At 30.3% G+C, this 20,797-nt stretch overlaps 2 protein-coding genes across 3 annotated transcripts; one reads left to right on the forward strand and one right to left on the reverse strand.

The window, feature by feature from the left end:
• Positions 1–1,543: 1,543 nt before the first annotated feature.
• Positions 1,544–10,305, reverse strand: LOC126836055 (zinc finger protein 883-like). 2 transcript variants are annotated; one of them, XM_050569032.1, is made up of 3 exons: positions 9,966–10,305; positions 5,384–5,668; positions 1,544–4,021 (listed from the first exon to the last, which is right to left on the reverse strand). In XM_050569032.1, the coding sequence occupies exons 2-3, from the start codon at positions 5,665–5,667 to the stop codon at positions 2,470–2,472; spliced, it is 1,836 nt and encodes a 611-aa protein (XP_050424989.1). In that variant the 5' UTR covers position 5,668; positions 9,966–10,305; the 3' UTR covers positions 1,544–2,469. The 2 variants fall into 2 exon arrangements, with proteins under 2 accessions (XP_050424989.1, XP_050424988.1); XM_050569031.1 differs by having other exon boundaries at positions 1,547–4,021; positions 9,823–10,302.
• A 2,585-nt stretch (positions 10,306–12,890) lies between these two features.
• Positions 12,891–16,295, forward strand: LOC126835614 (zinc finger protein 664-like). The gene is made up of 2 exons (XM_050568307.1): positions 12,891–13,415; positions 14,899–16,295. Exons 1-2 carry the CDS (start codon positions 13,171–13,173, stop codon positions 15,920–15,922), a joined length of 1,269 nt encoding a protein of 422 aa, XP_050424264.1. The 5' UTR covers positions 12,891–13,170; the 3' UTR covers positions 15,923–16,295.
• Positions 16,296–20,797: the final 4,502 nt, after the last annotated feature.

Below are 20,797 nucleotides of genomic sequence, written 5' to 3' on the forward strand. Positions count from 1 at the left end.
AAAAAATATCACTAAGAAAGGACATTAAGCAACCTAACCACAATATACAATACCCACACATTTATTAAGGCGTGAAGTACAGTCAATTTTTAACATAAACTATAGTGTATACTTTATAATATAGTAATGTGGATTTTTTATAGGTTGTTATTTTTTTTTTATCAGACTGTCATAGTCGTTTCTAAAATGACAAAATGACAGGTTTGCGCAAATCAAAACTATAGTGTCTTGGAATATTGTTGCAGTATCACCTAATGTCACAGTAGGTAAAATGAGGAGAACTTATCTGTGCTCAGGTGTTTTTAAATTATTTAATAAATACTAAATAATGTTAACTTTAAAAATTCATTCAGGTAAAAAATTATTCGACCCATCGAAAAATTGCCACCCATAAACATAGATGATATTTGCCTCTATTTTTCTGTTAAAATTTGGTGAATTTATTACTATCACCGACTTTAAAGTGTATTCATTCGCACAAATCATGTTATCAAACTACAAATTACGGATTGGAACATTAAAATATTAATTAACAACAATTAAAAATAAGGTTTCTCGGTGGACACACCACTCAAATAAACAATCGAAACATGTCGATAACTGGTATATACAATTTACAAATAATGTGCATACAGCCATACTCCAAAAAACCTTTTCGGAAGAGGTCAACGAATAAAAAAACATAATTATTAACACTTTTAGCACTTAGTTATTATTTTTAATTTAAATAATTTAGATATCCAGTCTCAAGGGCATTTTCTCTTTTATAATTGGTCGAAAATTAACGACACTTGACAGCCCTTTTCAGTAACATTATATATTATACAGTTTAATTTTTATCATATTAAATACAGGGTGGGGCGCGGTTACTTCCTTATTTGAAACTCGCGCCACAAAGTGACCGTTACTCCTAGAGTGTTGGTATATGGCGTGTTCGAAAGCTCGGTATCTAAAGTATTTTTTATGATTAGTTCAATGTCAACAATGCAGTGGACAAAGGAGGAGCGCGCGTTCGCCGTGGAGGCCTACTTTTCCTTCGGCCGTTCGGTCATCACAACTCAACTTCAGAAAGCATTTCAACATCGCGCCTGTAGGTCGTGTGCCTGATCGGAAATCGATTTGTTTATGGGAGGACACGTTTAGGGATACTGTTAGTTGTGAAAAAGAAATGTGATGGACCTTCCAGAACCGTCAGGACGCCAGAAAACATCGGGAGGGTAAGGGCGGCGCTTTTGAAATCCCCAAGGCGATCTGCACGCAAACATTCGGCGGCTAAAGAGATTTCGGCCATCTCAGTGCATTGACGAGGACGGTGGCCACCTTCGAGATGTCGTTTTTAAAACCCAATGAAATAAAACTTTAAATGTACCCCTGGACAATGGAAAAAAAATTAAATCGATATTTCCAATACTTTTTGTGTTACGATTTTTTAAAATAAGGAAGTAACCACGCCCCACCCTGTACTATAGTTCTTTGACCATTAATTATTCAGAACTTTTTCTTGAAAAAATACTCTTGAAGATATATTTTATATTAAAAATGCTATTTAATTAAAAAAAATACAGTACTGTTGAATAAACTTTCATACATGATTTGACAATATAATTATATAACTTGTGCATATGTATTTATTAATTTATTGTGACACGATTATTTAATGTCTTTACATACAATTTCGTGTTGATTATATTATAATACATTTTAATTTAATATTATGTTTGACGTTTGCTATCAATTAAAGTTGATGCTGTGTAGAGTACAGGAAAGGAAAAATAATATACTTGCCGTTTGACGGTCGATTACAAATTGGTTAATTCCATGAACATAAAAATACATACTATCAAAAATAATGTCATTATTTTTTTGTCCTCTTAAAATCGAATAATGGCAGACAAAATTAAAATTAAAATAATTACAAAATTTCAAATTTGTAAAGTAAAAAAATGAATCGGCCAGATGCTAAAGGTAATACAATTATTTGTTTACTGAAATTAATATCTTGCTCTAGTAAATCTATTACTAATAGGTCTTCGAGCTGGTATATACAGAAAATGTTTAAAAACGTAGTACTTATTATTTGATGATTATTGATTATTTTATTCATTGATAAAATTTTATAAAAATGCGTGTCTATGGCTAGACAACTAGAGTATTTTTTCCATTAATTTTATAAAAGGTACATAAAAAAACTCGTAACTTTTGCAGCTGGACGACTTGGACAAATAATATTACATTAAACACACTCAATACAAAAAAGTTATAATAATGAAATAAAATATGAATTAATGTGAATATTTTGATCGAATAATTTCTTGTGCAAGCAATAATTTATCAATACTAAACTTTTCACGGCGCACTTGCTGGTAAAGCGAGATTAAGAGCTAGTGAATCACAATTTTTTTTTTTTGTAAAAAGTGCATGCTTTCATATGGTTTAATATGTTTTTAGGAAGCAAAGGTGGTCTACAATTTATGATTTCTCTCCAGCATGAGTGCGCTCATGTACTTTAAGATAAGCGCTATATGTAAATGCTTTTTGACATATAGAGCAACTATAAGGTTTTTCACCACTGTGTATTTTCCGGTGTCTAATAAGATTGGTAGAGCAAGTAAAACGCTTACTACACACATCACACTTATATGATTTTTCATTGGTGTGCGCCCGTTCGTGCACCTTTAAATTTGAATTTGACGCAAACGGTTTTTCGCATATGCTGCACTTATAAGGTTTTTCACCAGTATGAATGCGAAGGTGAACCTTGAGATGCATGTTTTGGGCAAATGTTTTTTCACACACTGTGCACTTATATGGTTTTTCTCCGCTGTGTACCTGACGATGTCTAATGAGATTTGACAAGCAAGTGAAACTTTTAACACAAACTTGACACTTATAGCATTTCTCTTCAGTATGAATACGCTCGTGTACTTTTAAATTTGAGTTGTGGGCAAAAGACTTCTCACAAATATTGCATTTATACGGCTTTTCATCAGTATGCATGCGTTTGTGCACCTTGAGATGCATGTTTTGGGCAAATGATTTAAAACATACATTGCATTTATATGGTTTTTCTCCGCTGTGAACTTTCCGATGATTAATAAGATTGGACGACGATGTGAAACATTTTAAACAAACTTCACATTTATAGGGTTTCTCGTCAGTATGAGTGCGCTCGTGTATTTTGAGCGAAATCTTTTGAGTAAAACATTTCTGACAAACGCTACACACATAGGGTTTTTCTCCACTATGCAACCTCCGGTGTTTAGTGAAATTTGAAGAACAAGTAAAGCTTTTAGGACAATCTTGGCATTTGAAGGGCTTCTCCCCAGTGTGAATACGCTGATGTATTTTGAGTGATATCTTCTGAGTGAATGTTTTTTGGCATACATCACATTCATACGGTTTCTCTCCGCTATGTACTTTTTGGTGTCTAATGAGATTAGATGAGCATGTAAAACATTTGCTACAGACATTGCATTTGAACGGTTTTTCGCCTGTATGCATTCGTTCATGAACCTTCAGCTCTATATTCTGATTAAATGTTTTATCGCAAATACTGCATGCAAATGGTTTCACTCCACTGTGCATACGCTCATGTACTTTGAGACAAGAGCTCTGGGCAAACGGTTTATGACATGTGCCACATACATAGGGTTTCTCTCCACTATGAACCTTTCGATGTTGATTGAGATTAGACGAGCAACTGAAACGTTTCTCGCAAACATCACATTGGTAATATTTCCTACCATTGTGTATGAACACTTGATGATTTTTATGATATTTTTTTGGGAGACAGTTCTTTGATGTTGAATAAAAATTATTGTGTGTTTTTTTCAAGTGATGTACCATTTTCTTTTTAGTGGGAAATGATTTATTACACACATTGCATATAAATGATTCTTCTTCGTTGACAGTGTCATCCAGCTCTGTGTTCTCAACATGAATCTGTGACGTGAAATACCACCCATCAATTTCATCCACTTCCGTTTTTATTTCATCTTCCTCTAACAGAATTTTGCTCATCCTAAAAAAAACAATGCATATTTTAATTAATGAAATTATGAGCTAAAATTTGATAGAACATTGTATTGCTAACTTTAAGTCTATATTGGTAAATCAAATAAATTTGAAGACTAGCATCATATGTTGCAACTTGCAATATACTTTATTGGGTTAAAAAATTTAAAAAGTGCACCCCTTCCCATTCAAAATCTAGAAAAACGCCCTAACAAATTACATAATTTTCAACTAATTATGGCGCTATATAACTTTTTTAAAAATTATAGAATTAGTTCCAAATTTGTATGGAATATTATTTATATATATATATAGTACCACCGATAAACTTTGACAAACCCAAAAAAATATAATAAACTCTTTCACCTAGAAGGGATGGAAACTTTTGTTTTATTTCGCTTTTTCCGGCAAACTTTTAGGATATAAGGTCTGAAAATTAGAGAAAAGGTAGATCTAGTGTGGGCTGTAACATAACAATCCCCACTATGTCTCGACCCCCACTGTACTGGCTTAATAAATAATAAACATTTTTTATTAGTTTACTAGTTTTTAATTTTAAAATTTTCCAAGCTTATCAATTTTAAAAACAAATTTATGAGGAAATACAAAGAAAATTACAAAAAAAATTTAATTTTAATATACAACAATTTTTTTAAACACCTAATTGTACATAAGTTTACACAATTTAATAAATATAATATTTTTTAAATTTTACTTTATAATATGGAATTTTTTTTTAATTTACCTACTCCATATAGCGGTCATTTACAAATAATCAACCTCTACTAATGGTTTCACTAAAATATAAGTTAAATAGAAGTTTCACTGAATTAAGCTAGGAATTTCTTATTTGAATAGGATACTATCGATTAGGGGTTGGGGGTAAAACAAATGTTGTTTGACACTCACTATATACATATATATAACTCGTATCTCAGTAAAAAACTGTCCGGCATGTGACCAAAACCAACATATGACGTGTGACACATCATTTTGAGTTAGAATTTTATTCTAAATTCTGTGGTGTTCTTAGAATTGTTTTATATTAAATTATGTGTCGCATGCCATATGTTGGTTTTAGTCACATGTCGGCCACCCTGTGGACGTATGTGTGGCCAGATACTAAAAAATCAATGTTACATATCAATTCAACAAGATTTTTTCTCCCGATTTCTAATCTGAAATTATTTTTTTCGTAAGACAATTTTTTAATGAGATACGAGTTCTATTTTAAATAATTTTTAAATATAAAAAAAATGAATACCATTTATTATACCCATAGAGCATCCTGAATGTCTCATTTGAACCTGGGTAGAACTTTACATTACATCCTGTACATATAATAATTATAAATAACAGTTTTACTTACTTATCTGAACTTTCATCAAGCCCTGTTTGGACATTCTCAGGGTGAAATCCTTTCATATGATGTGCGATTTGATTTTTGGTAGCAAATGCCTTTTGACAAATATTGCAGTCATATAAAAGTGTTTTATTTACATTGTTTTCTTCTATTGGTTCCACATCCAATAACCCATTTTCTTCTTCTTCCACTTCTATAAGGCTTTCAATGTAAAAATAATCATCAACTTCATCCACTTCAACTTTGATACAATTATTTTCATCCACCTCAATACTTTCATTATCATTCATTCTGTTAAATAAAATAATATTAAATTAGCTCAATTTAATAGATACGCTATATATAATTATAAACAACAATAAGTAGGTAATAAAATTTCATCAATAACTGGTGTTTTTTACTACTTAACAGTTATTATCGTTATGTTATAAAATTTGTTTTATAATACTAATAACCCATCAAAATTATTTTTAAAAAGGAAGAGGAGGGAAAATGTATAAGTACAAACAAATTATCAGTGCAAAATTATATAGTATAATTTAGAATCACAGAGTGGATACATTTGGGCAAGATTTCTTGCCCAAATTTTCTAGTTTAAAGAATTATGTCTGTAGGGATATAAGATTATAAGGAATACCTACTTAAAAATTAACAAATTCCATAATCACAAATTTTAAATGCTTGTTAGTTGCAACAATAGTTTTGGTTTTAGTAATACTTTTCACAATGTGTTGGTAGTAGTTAGTGGCATATATATTAGTCCATCCCCCCCTTTTAAAGTATGAAGAAGTAGGTAGACCACAAGACTTTTAAAATCATGAAATCAAAAAATTTTACAATGAAAATTTTTTTTTTAAATAATTATAATAATATGTATGTTGAAAATAATTTGATGAAATCTAAAATTAATCTGTATTTTTTCAATTTTTCAGTTGATTGTTGCCAGATGTTGAATTATAAAAATTATAAGAATTATCAGGGCTTATCGGCAACCGCTTATGCCTGACGATGGTAGGTAATGTTATAGTAGTTGTGTTACCATCGTGTCAAGATAACTAGCGACGACTGGAAGTATATATTAGTAATATTATTATTAGGATTATTAATGGTCGTGAATCGTAGTTATTACCTTATCATATTTATTAAGCTTTATGATTTTTACTCTAGAGACTATAGTATGATAGTGGCAGAATAATGTCTGAGTGGTTTTTATCAATTATTTCTATTAAAATTAAAAGAAATCATTAACAAGTTCACTCAAAATAAGGCTCAAAAGTTAAATTTTAGGTATACAATATTATACATATTCTATTTTATAGTTTTTAATACATTTTCAAGTAGTGAAACATAACATCTGTTTTTTTTTTTATTATTATTATGAGATTCTAGCATCATAATTAAATGTATTTATCATTATAATTATTTATAATAATTATAAATATATTTATTTATTGTTTAATTTAATTTCTGTGGTTGAAGGGGCTTTTATCTCCTATAGGTATTAGGACCACCAAGTAGCAAATTTCTCCTACTCTTGCTGAAATGTTGTGCCGATAGTACTTGACGGTCGCCGTCCGAGATACCAATCTAACCGAAGCACGTAGCGGTGGAAGATGCTAGGCGGGTTATGCGCGCTGCCGAACGTAAACCGGTCACCACCCGGTATGTTCTTTTTTGGAAAGCAGAATAGTAGTGTGATAAAACTAATACCCAGAAATAGTCATTAATCTGTACAGTGTCAGCTAAAAGTATTTAATGAAAAATTAATAAAAATAAAATATATTAAGTCATTTGATAATTTTCAGATTCACCCATGTCTTATGTTTTTTACTGACGTTTCAGACCCATTCATCTTTAAAGCAAAAGTCACTGTTCTACTGTCACGACTATAATCACCACAATGGAACAGTGACTATCGCTCTGAAAATAGACTCAACGATAGGTCTGAAATATCAGCAAAAAACTGTAAACATAGATAAATCAGTTAATTATCAAATTAATATTTCAATCCAGAAAAGCTTTAACACAAACACAAATGATAAAAATGTGTAGTATTTATACAATATAAGAAAATCGAAGATGTTTGTGAAGTAAAACCATTAAATAATTGATTAAAGAGATTGAAAGCGGATGGCTTTTGAGGACTTTTATAGAAGCAATATTTAAGGGAAAATGATTTAATACATTTTGACTTTGTCAATTTATTTACAAAATAATTTGTATAAGCTTCAAAAGATTATTTTTTAACTTATACAATTTTTTAATGAGTAAACGCCATTTTGGTGGTATTTTAGACCTAATCCTATCAAAATTTTGGAGGACAGTGGAAAAGGAGTGGCCGAGTGGGTTAGGCGGCAGCGTGTTAACGCTCACTGTCGCTGGTCGACACTCGGTTATAGGCGCTCTGTTTGCTGGGCGAGCAATCAGTGGTGCAGTTGCTATTCCTCTCTAAGATACATTTTAGTTTAGATGCACATAAATAAAGTAAGAGGTCATCTTCTCATCAAAAAAAAGTATAAGCGGCACTGTATTTTACTTCTTTACTTTAAATTTTTTATATAATTTAAGTATAAATCAGTTACACAAATTAAAAAATAAACTATCCAATAAATTATCATACAAATAAAATTTTGTTTGTGACTTTATAGTAATAATGAACCAAATTAAACAAAAATATTTAGTTAAATAATTTAATTTAAAATAATAGAAAAAAAAACTTGGATTTTTAGGCATGCTGAAGTGCTTCTAGAACTCCTCTAAATTTTTTATTGAAACTGATGGCCATAGGTAGTAGCGCCTCAGCTTGATGCCTTAGATACATTGTTCTATTTATTTATCCAATTTTATTTTATGTTGTTTACATTTATTGGCTTAAATTAACTTTACCAACCCAGACATGAATTTCAATTTTTTCGATTTTTTTTCCAAGCTGAAAACGATGGTGCAAACAAAAACTTGCAGAAACGCCTAGTTTTTAAGTTATAGCTACTTAAACTTAGAGAATTATCGTTGTGTAAGACGACCACGGCACCCGCGCTGTAGCCACCATCATGCAGCAGTCAACATGAATCGCGATTGAAGAACACAGTAGTTTGTGAGAAAACATCACTTTTACCAAAGACACAAATTTCCATTGTACACTTTTTTACAATGACCAGTTTCTTATCAAGTCTTTTTAACTTTTCAAAAAAACTTTACTTAAACTTCATTTTAAACCTGTAACCTCCTCCTAGACTGTAGCCTGCAAACCTAGGATATTTTTAGTTTAGCGGAGCGAGGCTAGCTAGTGCCAAAACACTCAGAGACAGTCCTATCAGTTTGAATTCCGCCCAGGAAAGATAGGAAACTCGTCATAGACATTGGTAATTTATGCAATAAAAAAGCAACCCATAGTTTTGCTAAAAATTCATTATCGATTAACTACTATGGTTAGTTAGGTTAAGTTAGATTTGGACTCATTAGGTCACTGACAGCTTCCAGAGAAGTATCAAGTTAGGATTTTTTATTCCCATTAGGTGAACTATTTTTACCTCAGGGGGTTTGGGGGCGTGAGCCCTCATCCAACGAAGAGTCACGTAGGGGCTCGAGTTGCTTTATATTATAGTTTTAAGTTTTTTTTAATTAAAACTAAATTGAAAAAATCAATTGCATTAGCATTTTTTTTACAAGTGGATTGGTTACTTTTTTTATTTAGTGCCGGGCACGTGACACGGCTTCTAGAGCCTGCATCCGCGGCGGGCTGTAGACGCCGCGCCACGGTCGTCTCCGCAACGATAATTCTCTAAGTTCAAGTAGCTGTAACTTAAAAACTAAGCGTTTCCACAACTTTGTTATTGCACCATCATTTTCAGTTGAAAAAAAAATCGAAATTTGGATCTGTGGTAGTAAAGTTGATTTATTCCCATTTATTTTTTAATATTCAAACCAATTATTATTTTGGAATTTAATTTCTATTTTTTATTTTTATATAATATTTTTTTAATGATTACGAATCAAACTAACAAAAAATAATAAGTAAACTACATTAAAAACACTGTAATTTTATAAAACAAAATCTTACAAAAAAGGGGAAGGCCAGGTTAAGTAAATGTATACCATTAATAAGGAAAATTGTCATAATAAAAAGTTATAATTCATATTTCAACATCACAGAAATAAGTAATTTTAATTTGTATCCAAATTATAATAGTGTAATAATCAAAATTTTTGAAGCCGTACCATGAGTGTTTTTTTTTTTATTCTAGGTAGACAGATTCTAATCCGAAACGATTTACATTAACGATATTATCGGCTTGCTTAAGCTAAGTAATCTTTTCTCGTTTTCCATAAGATTATTTTGTAATACCACAAAAGTTACTAAGTAGAAGGCAATGTTCTTTAATCATACAAGGTGTTAACACACGTTCTCTTTAAAATGATTCGATTTATTAATTTCTTAAACATACCTGCAAGTTTTTATTATCGCGTACAATCCAAAGCGGTGCACGATAAGAATTAATAATCACCAATCACCACAAAAACATTTGATAATTAAATCGACAGGAAACAACACAATTACAATAAATTAGTCGGTAATAGCTATACATACTATACAGTAAACACAGTACAGCACACACGCGGGCGCGGCCGGTCTCGTCTCTCGGGTCTAATAATCGATAGCAAGTTTGGCATTTGGCAACACAACGCTCAAATGACTGGCGACAACGGCAACGGCGGGCGCTTGACGAACTACGTTTTGTATACAGTTAACACGGCCGTTAAATTCAAAACGTTTTTTCCATGACGGCTAAGGACCATTAAGACCGGACAACCTACTGCAGAATAATTCAAACAATCCCGCTAATAATGCACGACGTACCGGTACAACAACAGCTGCGTTTCTATAGATAATAGGTCCGTTTCGACCACGGACCTTGTACAGGTAACCGAATAACATCATAGATTGTTATACCTATAAGGTAAAACGGATACCCATATCAAATCTCGTAACTGAGATGTACAGCAGCAGGCCAGCTACTGGCTATAAGGAATCATAGTGATAACGATAAGAGTGATAACTATACAAAGGCTGTGGTCAAAGTGGATAAACTACCTTGAAATTGTTCAAATAATTTGAAATAAAATGCGCGTTCATTAACACGGAAAAAATATAAAACAAGCGACTTATTAAAAACTAAGTAGATGAACCAAGTGAGAAACGATTAATGTATCAAATAATATTGATGTATAATATTAAATTAAAATAAAATGTTGCAACTGTTTGAAATATGGCCGATTTTTTTTTCGTTTTGGCGTCTGACATTACGAATAATCGTTAACAAAATATGTAATTGATATGACAGCTTATAATAGGATAGAATAGGTTAAATTTATTCCGTGATCAGCTCTTGGATGGTCATAAAACGGTGACGATCGACGATCTCTAGATAATCTGGCAATCCAAATTACAAGGGATATTATTGTTTATTAGTCCATTATATTAAAAGTCTTTGTTGGTTGATTTAAAATACTGGAGCTGCGACGCGATGTGAGTAGCTGTCCGTTGAAACGCATTATATTACATAGTAAACCAAAATACATTTATTTCTCATATCAAACCAAGCGATCCAGATTTTTGTTTAATTCTATTAAAAATGTTAAGAGGCTTTAACCTACTCCGAAACATGTTTATTAATAAATTGTAGTAAATAATATATCATAATCAATAATAAAAACCTTTCAATACAATTACATTTTGTTAACGACGCAATAAATAGTAATAGTATATATGCAATGAAAAATGTGTTATAAATATTATTAAATGCTGCAATTATTTGAAAATCTTATTTTTCGGTAAACACATGAGTGATAAAATAATAATAATAGCGGTATCGGTATTAATTTGGGTCGTATCATTCGCTTTATTTATTTTTCTAAGTCACTATTTATTTCCAACGAATGCCACATGTATTTCATTCAAATGGTTCTAGTACACAACGCATTTGTGTACATGATTTCTTTCCTGGAATATTTAAACTAAGGTCAAAGTATCTACCGAGTGAAATCTTTTAAACAAATTTAATATTTGTTTTGTGGGTCTTCTAGTTAATGTAGGTACCTAATTTTCGTTCATCACTCGACACTCGTGTACCTTTAAATTTGAGTTCAAGGTAAACGATTGTTGGCATACACGGTACACCCAACCCTATATGTATGGCTTCTCTTCAATGTGCGTTTTTATATACGCGCATGCGTTAAAGCTGTAGGATATAGGATTTCAATACAAAAAAATAGGAACCTACACACAACATCCGTAGGGGTTGGGGCCAGCAGCTGTCGTTACTTTCCATTATGAAATTCTAACAAAAGAGTAAAGACCACCTGCCTTTTGGCAGTAAACGACCCCTCTCACGCGAGCGGATCTATGCCCGTATGGCCGTTTTATAATAGTTTGCTCACGCTTCCAAGCGTAGACAATATCGATTTTCCTCCCTTTTATCAAGTTTTATATTAGAAATATTTTCTGATTACGCTAATTGCTAGAAAAGCGTTCAAACAAATGAATAACAGAGAGATTATCATTTGGATATTAAAATTTATTGTACAATCGCAAATGTAAATTTCCATTTTCCAGCACAATGAAAAAGTCTCTAGGCGGACGGTGACGCTGAAACCTGATCTCATTGAACACCCACCCCTCGTGTAGCTTTTAGTAAATAAATGTTAATAATCTTCTTGAATTATTATCTTAAATAAAATGACAGCGTAACGGGATATCAATTTTACTATATATATTTTACCGTGTACTTATATACTTGATTTTGATTGGCTGCTCGTTATGCTACCATATTTGATTTTAATTATTAAATTAAATACTTTTGTGCAATAACCTTGTATATTTCAATCATGGATAAGAGCACCGAACACAGATTATATGCAGGACTGAAAACTCCATTCTTATCAATGGAACCGATGTACAATCGCGCCAGACCCCGCACTCTTCCGGCCTATCTGTTACCAGTGCTATATTATAATTGTAATTAGTCTATAGTATAGGCAATAATTTATAGTCCGTGGGTAAAAGGGCATTAATCGTTGTAATCTTACAATAAACAGTAGAATTCTATAAAATTATAATACAACCGTATTTTAGTTCTGCAGGAACTATATAATTGTAGATACTAGATAGCTAATAAAAAACGGCGGTACGATTAGAGATTTAAGATCTCGTTATGTACAGATTATTTAGTTATTTATTTATAACATTATGAATAATTATGACACTAGAAAAAAAAAGGTAAAAGATGTTCTAAGACAGTCATCATACATTAGTATTTTCTATATTTTATTAATGTAGTTTGAGTCAGGTCACAGATGTTGATGCAGTATCATTATTACTCTGAGATGCAGAGATATATTTTGTGATAAAACTTAAAAGTAATAAAACCACAGATAATGTTGTGATAAAACTGTTTGTTTATCACAGTACTGAGGACTACTTATTTGCCGGCTGCCGCGTTTTTTTACAGCGTCCCAAATTCAATCAATACTATATAGCGGAACCGCCAGCATGCTCTGCAGCTGCGCTAAAAGCAAAATATAATATCATTGTTGTATTGTTATTGTTGTTCGATAATCAGTTTTGATTCCGCTCGGCTCTCAACCGTATTCATTAAAATGTTGTTTAAACTTATTATTGCGGATCTTTTTTAATAGAACACATTTTCTAAAAAATTATTTACGTTTTACACGTGACTTATACTCAGCATCAGTTTTTAATTTTTTTATGATAATATTTTAATAGTATACGAAAAATGAACGATACGGAGAGTATTCAATTAGACGATCAAATGTGTATTAAAGTTGAAATTGATGAAATTGATGATTATTTCTACTACGAGAGTCTTATAGAGGTAGAACAACAGAATAACAAGTTGTTGGAAGTACAACCAAAGCAGCGAGTCGTGGGAAAATTCGAGTGCAAATTATGTAAAAAGTCATTCGCTACCAGTAGACAAGTTGTCCAACATACAGCGAAATTTCACAAAAACTCAGACAGGTAAGTTTATGTTTTTAAACTAAATTGATTAAAAAATATCTATAAAAATTATCTATTGATAACAAATTTAAAAATCGGCAACTTGGCAATTAGCGATTTGCATTCAATAAAGGTAAATATCAGATGAAAAGGTTAAACCTTTAAGGTACCTATAACATGCTCTACTAGTTAATAATATATTAAGGCCTATAGCTCTTCAAATAAATTCTTTCATTTTAATTTTGCCAAATTCTACCTAGTGTTATTGTTTTAACCTTCATCCGGGCACGCAGGCGTAGTTCACCATCTCATTCATAAAATTGTGCGTAACTTTTTTTGCTCACCTGGATGAATATTATTGATTTGGAACTCGGAAACTGCAGAGATTAATAAAAAATTTGGCTGTTTAACATTGACCATGAATATTAAGTACAAATAAACAGTACAATTATAATTGATTTTCTTTTATAAGCTATTTGGAATAGGCCAAATGTTAATTTATTATTTATAAAATATGAACAAATCTTATTGGTGCTATAAAAAAAAATACTAACAAAAAATTAGGGTAGTAATTGAAATTTTCTTTAAAATTACAATACAATTTAGTGCTTTTTTTATTTGTTACCATATAACATATTGTGGTTAATGATCACTTAACCTTCGATGCTGAAAATTGCAAATTTCCAAATTATAGGCAATTTTTAATTATGTCAACTTATTTTTAACTTTATCTGTACCTATTACCTATTAAGTACAATATGTTTTCAACCTTTTTTTTACCAGAGTTATAGGAATTTTGGTGGTGATCAACAACTTTACTAAAAAAGTGATGACTTTTTATATAGTGTAATTAGATTTTACTAATGTTTTATTTGTTTAATAGAGAAAAACTTTTTACAGTCCCCTTAAGGCTACAACTTTTGATTACATTACAAAAATAAAGAAAAACAACGGAAAACGTTTAAAAAATGGTCGTATTGAAACTCTTATTGCGACATATTCAATTTAAATTTTCAAAATCAAAGCCCCACATAGACTGTAAGAGTTTTTATTTCTTAAGCAAAAAAAAATTGAGTAAAATGAGTAATCTAATAACTATGAGAAGTCATTATTTTTTGTTTTTTTTTGTGTATTTTATGTTGATTGTACTTCAATTTTGAGACCAAAAATTGTAAAATTTTCTTCTAAAAAGATAATACTGCTTATTTTGTACTTCTATTCTAAATGTTTATGAAATATATACCAAATTTTTTTTTTATGCTCTGATTTTTCAATCCTAAAAACACCAGACATTTTTGCTCGTATTTTTTGGCAGTTTGCGAACATTTGAGTGGGCCTAGCCTAGTCTAAAAGAGAAAATAGATTGTTTATTTTACTGTTTATAATGGTTTGTTGACAGTTAATATAACCTTATTATTATTACTACCTATTATTATATACTTTTTTTATTAAATACAATTTTGTTCTATTTCATACTGTTATTATTATTATTATACTTTTTTAGATTAAACAAAACGAATAAAGTAACAAAATTGAAAAATGATGTCGATGAAATTGATGGTTGGTATTTCGTGTCACAAATAGAGGTAGACGGCGAACAGTTGAACAATGTTGCAGGTGAAAGAAACTTGTTTATCTGTGATAAATGTCAAAAAACATTTTCTACTAAAAGGAAATTGATCCATCACCTTTCAAAATCACACAATGGCTACTCAACGACAGAAAATAATCTCTATAAAAGAAGCCGTAAGAATAACCATGAATGTAACATTTGTTTTAAAAATTTCTCACGCTCATCTAATCTCATTAGACACCAGACAACCGTACATAGTAAAGTGAAAATGTTTACTTGTAACGTATGCTTTAAATCGTTTACTCAAAACTCCAGCCTCAAAGTACATGAGCGCTTTCATACTGGCAAGAACCTTTTAAAATGCAAAGTGTGTTACAAAAAGTTTCCTTGTTTATCCAGTTTTACTAAACACCAGAATATACATAGTGAAGAAAAACCATACAAGTGTGACATATGCCAGAAATCATATACTCAAAAAGTTTCTCTCAAGATTCATGAACGTACTCACACTCACGAGAAACCTTACAGATGTCAACTCTGTAATAAATGTTTCATCTCCTCGTCCAATCTTTATAATCACCGAAAGATTCACACCGGAATAAAACCATATGTATGCGGTGTGTGCCATAAGTCATTTACCCAAAACATGCATCTTAAGATACACAAACGTATACATACTGACGAGAAACCTTATAAATGTGAAACGTGCCAGAAATTATTTGCCCACAACTCAAATTTAAAAGTACACCAACGTATACACTCAAACCTGAAAGACTACAAATGCGAAATTTGTTCTAAAAGCTACAATTGTTTGTCTAACCTCATTAATCACCGGAAGATACACACTGGGAAAACACCTTTTAAATGTGACGTTTGTCAGAAATCATTTCTTTATGACTCAACTTTAAAAATACATGCTCGCATCCATATCAATGAGAAAAATAAAACTGTTTAGTGTTCTGTCATTCTTTATTCAGAACATACATGTTTAGCTACAGTAAATCGGCAAAGACTAATTTTTAAAAAACAATTTAACGGGTTATTATTTTTTTTAATCATGTATGTTTTGTGCTTTTCATAGACTGATTTTTTTTAAGTACTTTGTAATGATTTTGAAAAAAATAATTTTAGAATAATCAAAAAAAACGTATTTAGTTAATGACTTTTTATAGTTGAAACCTAAAAAAAAACAATAATAATACTTATGTTGAAAGCAGTATGCAATTCAGTGTATTAAACCTGGCTGTGGTAGCATTTTAATCTAAATAAAATAAAGTAAACAATTTACATGTTCACATACAACCATAATAGAACAGGATGGATGAAAATTGTTAAATAGTTTCTAAAGTTTAAATTAACATAATTTTATTCCTTTGTTTCTTTTAATAAAACTTTTTTATTCAAAGTTTAACACTGGTATCAAAAAAAATGAAAAATGATAAATGACCTTAAGAAAGTTTTCATAGAACCAATTTTTATTTAAATATAAAAATAAGAGTTTTGGAACTTTAAAACATGAGTGCAGTATCGATTATTTTTTAAGTTGTTTTACAAAACAAAACATATTTGTATGGACAATTAAAACTCATAACTGATATCAGAATTTTTATATATTTTGTACATTAAAAAAATGAAATAACTTCAGTTTTGTATTAAAACTAAAATCCTAAATTATTTTCAAAATTCATTTGAACACAGCACTTGACGTGCTATGGAAAAACTAAAACTAGAATAGAATTTAGTATGAAAAACTCATGTATTTTGGTTCTTGTTAGAAAACCTAGTAATTAAACTTATGGTAATAATTTCATATTTATTTGTACGATGTTTTTAAAATTTAGACCCCAGGGTTTTCTCCTTAATCTACTCTCCTGGAAATCTAACTATGAAAACTACGGCACGCTGCAACTTTTTTTGAAAATAGTTGATTTAGTTCCAAATTTGTATGGAATATTCTTTAGATATAGTACTATCAATATACATTGACAAATCAAAAATATATAAAATACTGTTTCCCCTAGAAAGAGTTGAACATTATTCTTTAGTGCACTTTATTGAGCGTAGTTTTTAAACCGCTAAACTCAAGGTCTAAAAATTAGACTTAAGTTAGATCTAAAAAATGTTAATATATATTATTTTTTTTATAAATTTATACAAAACAAAAATAGAGACAATTATACTTTTACTGAATTTAATTTCCCGGTTGCTATGTGTGCTAAATGACAACAATTTTCAAGCATCGGAAAAATATTGTACATATACTAACGTAAATCATTTAACTGGTATCACTATAATTGTTTGGTTTTTTACTTCTACCATAGTTATAATAGATTAAATATAATAAATGTTTTATTACTGCCGATTTCATGGAAACGGGACTAAAATATTTTAGGCAGTAATGTACAGTGTCTCGTATGTAAGATATTTGTCATACATTCTATATAACAAAATGTAATTTTGGTTTAAGCTAACTTTTGTGTTTAAATATTAGTTGCAACATTTTTGTATATATGACTAAAAAATACTACTTGGAGCCTCTAGGATCTAGGTAGTACTTGTAGATTTGTATCTCATCTTGGACTTATAATATGTTCTGAACTTACAACATTTTTAGATAAGATTATTTTACATAATAATAATGTATATTTTAGAGGAATATATTAACTTTTAAAACTTGAATGATAACATACATTTTTTAACTTCAATAATAATCTATTAAAAACATTTGCTGCGATCGATGATAATTTTTAATATATCCATTACAGTTATAATTGAAGACATGGAAATTATATCGAATGATATAGTTTGTGACTGAAAATACGAGTTGTAACATAAAATGTATTTATAAAGGAAAACATTAAAATTTATTAAAAATCAAGCACTGTTATTTGTAGTTATAGTTTAATTAATTTTTTTTTTTTCTATTTATTTCTATGTACAAAATTAATACTCAATTATAAATTTACTTTGTATTTGTAATGTTGATTATAACATTTTTTATTTTCTATTGCGGTTATGAGTTCACTGCTCAGTACTATTAATGTTCGGTTTGAATCGCTATCAAACATCGTCATGAAACTTGGTGTCAATGACCTGACATCCCTTTATAACTCTCGGACACAAACTATTTCCTTATTACAATGCGTTTGCTACCGTACCATTGCCAGTACAATCCTATCGCCCTTATATGGGCTCAAGTAAAAAATAAAGTAGTGGAATTGAACACCTAACCTATCCTTGACACTTCATGCGTCAAATCATGTGATGTTTTAGGCTAATTGACCATTAGTCGTTGGGACGTTTAACATTTAACACTTATGCGAGGGCCAGCCAACTGGCGTGTGTTAAAATTGAGTAATTTAAAACTGACGATTTTTTAACCATAAAATGTACAATACAATAATAATGACTTAAGTGTACTAAATTATTTCACTAAGCTACTTAACTAAGAGGTGACAATTGACTGAAATAATCGTTCACACAAGTTTTTACAGGTCGCATTAGGATTTCTGAGCGCTATAATACGACTAATTTTGAATATGACCTATTAATGCAAATTTACTTTAAAGTATTGCCTATATAAAACTCCTTAAAAATCTCTCGCTTACAATCGACGTTTCACCTGTATTTAATAATTAGGAGTTTTGTGTAGGCAACTTTTGCTACAAACTTATATTTTATTGAAGATTTTACTGTTTTTATACTGGCAAGTTGCTTACCAAAAATATATGTAACGCTTTTTTCTTTGTGTTACCAATTATTATTGCTACAAAAAACAATTTTTATTGCAATTTTCTCTAAGTTATTTCATAGATTATGCATTTAATCTATATCTAAGGTTATATAATATAATTATAAATGATATATCTACCTTCGCGCTTATATTTCAAAATTTACCTAAAAAAATGCACTTCTGGCCTTTAATATAAGGCTTTTATGGTAGTCAGGAGGATTTTGATAGACATGAAATACATTATCATGGTGATCATAGATCATAATAGTCAGTTTGGAGCATCGGACCCGGACATTACAATTATTATCATAATAATAAATATTACCAAAAGAATGGCAATTAGCAATAATCTGTCCAATCTATAAAAAGGGAGATGTTTCAAGCTATCAAAACTACCGAGGAATATCATTGTTGAACACAATGTATAAAGTATTATCAGGTATCATATTAAACAGGATTACGCCTTATACAAAAGACATTATTGGAGACTACCAGTGTGGTTTTATGAGAGGAAAATCCACCATAGACCACATTTTCACGGTTAAACAACTAGTTGAGAAACATTATGAATTCGACAGGGACTTACATCTATTGTTTGTTGACTATAAACAAGCATATGATTCAGTCAATAGAGAAGTGCTATGGAATACACTCATAACCTTTGGAATACCGTCCAAAACAGTGAAAATGATTAAACTATGCATGGATAAAACGAGATGTAAAATTAAATTCAACCAACATATGTCAGATGAATTTGAAGTTAAGACTGGACTCCGACAGGGAGATGCATTATCCCCAGTACTCTTTAATATAGCACTAGAAACGGTAGTAAATAAAACGAAGAGCAAGTATGATGGGTTAAACTTGGATGATAACATAAGACAATGCGGAATTTTAGCGTATGCAGATGATATTATTATATTAGGATCAAATAAACAAGAAGTAATAATGGGCACGAAGGAGCTAATAAAAAATAGTAAAGACATCGGATTACAAATCAACGAATCAAAGACTAAATATATGGTAATATCAAGACGAGAAAATCATGGAGAACATATAGAAGTTGAGGATTTTAAGTTTGAAAGGGTACATAGTTTTAAATATCTGGGTGTTACAATAAATAGCAAAAATAATAATCACGAAGAAATTAATATAAGAACGACTGCAGCGAATAAATGCTATTATGGGTTAACGAGCATATTTAAATCAAAGCAAGTATCAATCAAATCGAAAATTACACTTTACAAAGTAATTATCAGACCAGTTCTTTTATATGCTTGTGAAACATGGCCAACGACCAAAGGAGATGAAGACAAAATAGCAATCTTTGAAAGACGAATATTACGAAGAATATATGGGCCAAAAAGAAATAATATCACACAACAATATGAAAATAGAAGCAACATAGAATTACAACAGCTATACAAAGAACCGGACATAGTAGCAGTATTACAATATAGAAGAATCGCATGGGCTGGCCACGTATGGAGGTCAAATAGCCTAATGAAAGCGGTAAAAATGGAAACCCCTTGGGAAAAGACCACTAGGCAGACCAAAGCAAAGATGGATAGACAAAGTAAAAAAGACTTTAAAAGAAATTGGAATACAAGATATGGAAGCAGTAGCACAGGGTAGAGACAGGTGGAAGCTAATTTATGTTGCGGTAATGGGCCTCAATGGCCTCTGAAAAACCGAAGAAGAAGAAGAAGAAGAATAAATATTAATATAATAATGTAGGTTATTTCATATTGAATTCTAATCGTTAGTGTAGTTTTTTTTAATATTTAGGTGTATAACTACATTATATTATTATTTATTACAATGTATTTGTAATTAAGACATACTATTTTAATGCTAATATCATTGAGTTTAAACTGTAAACAAGTTAAAAATAATAAATAGTAATCAATGATAGGTAATATGTAATATCGGTTATAATATTATTAATAAATTATAATTTATGTAGTACCCAAGGTAGTTTATATATCCCCACTTTGTTATATTATCAATTCACAAAATACATCATTGTTTTATTGATAAATATATACGTATATAGTATCTTAACAAAATAAATTTGATTGGCATTCACCTTTACAA

The sequence above is a fragment of the Adelges cooleyi genome, unplaced genomic scaffold, assembly GCF_023614345.1.
Source record: "Adelges cooleyi isolate 19-005CV unplaced genomic scaffold, UGA_ACOO_1.1 ACOO_flye_CR_arks_rails_tigmint_CR_PRNA_23, whole genome shotgun sequence".
Taxonomy (NCBI): domain Eukaryota; kingdom Metazoa; phylum Arthropoda; class Insecta; order Hemiptera; family Adelgidae; genus Adelges; species Adelges cooleyi.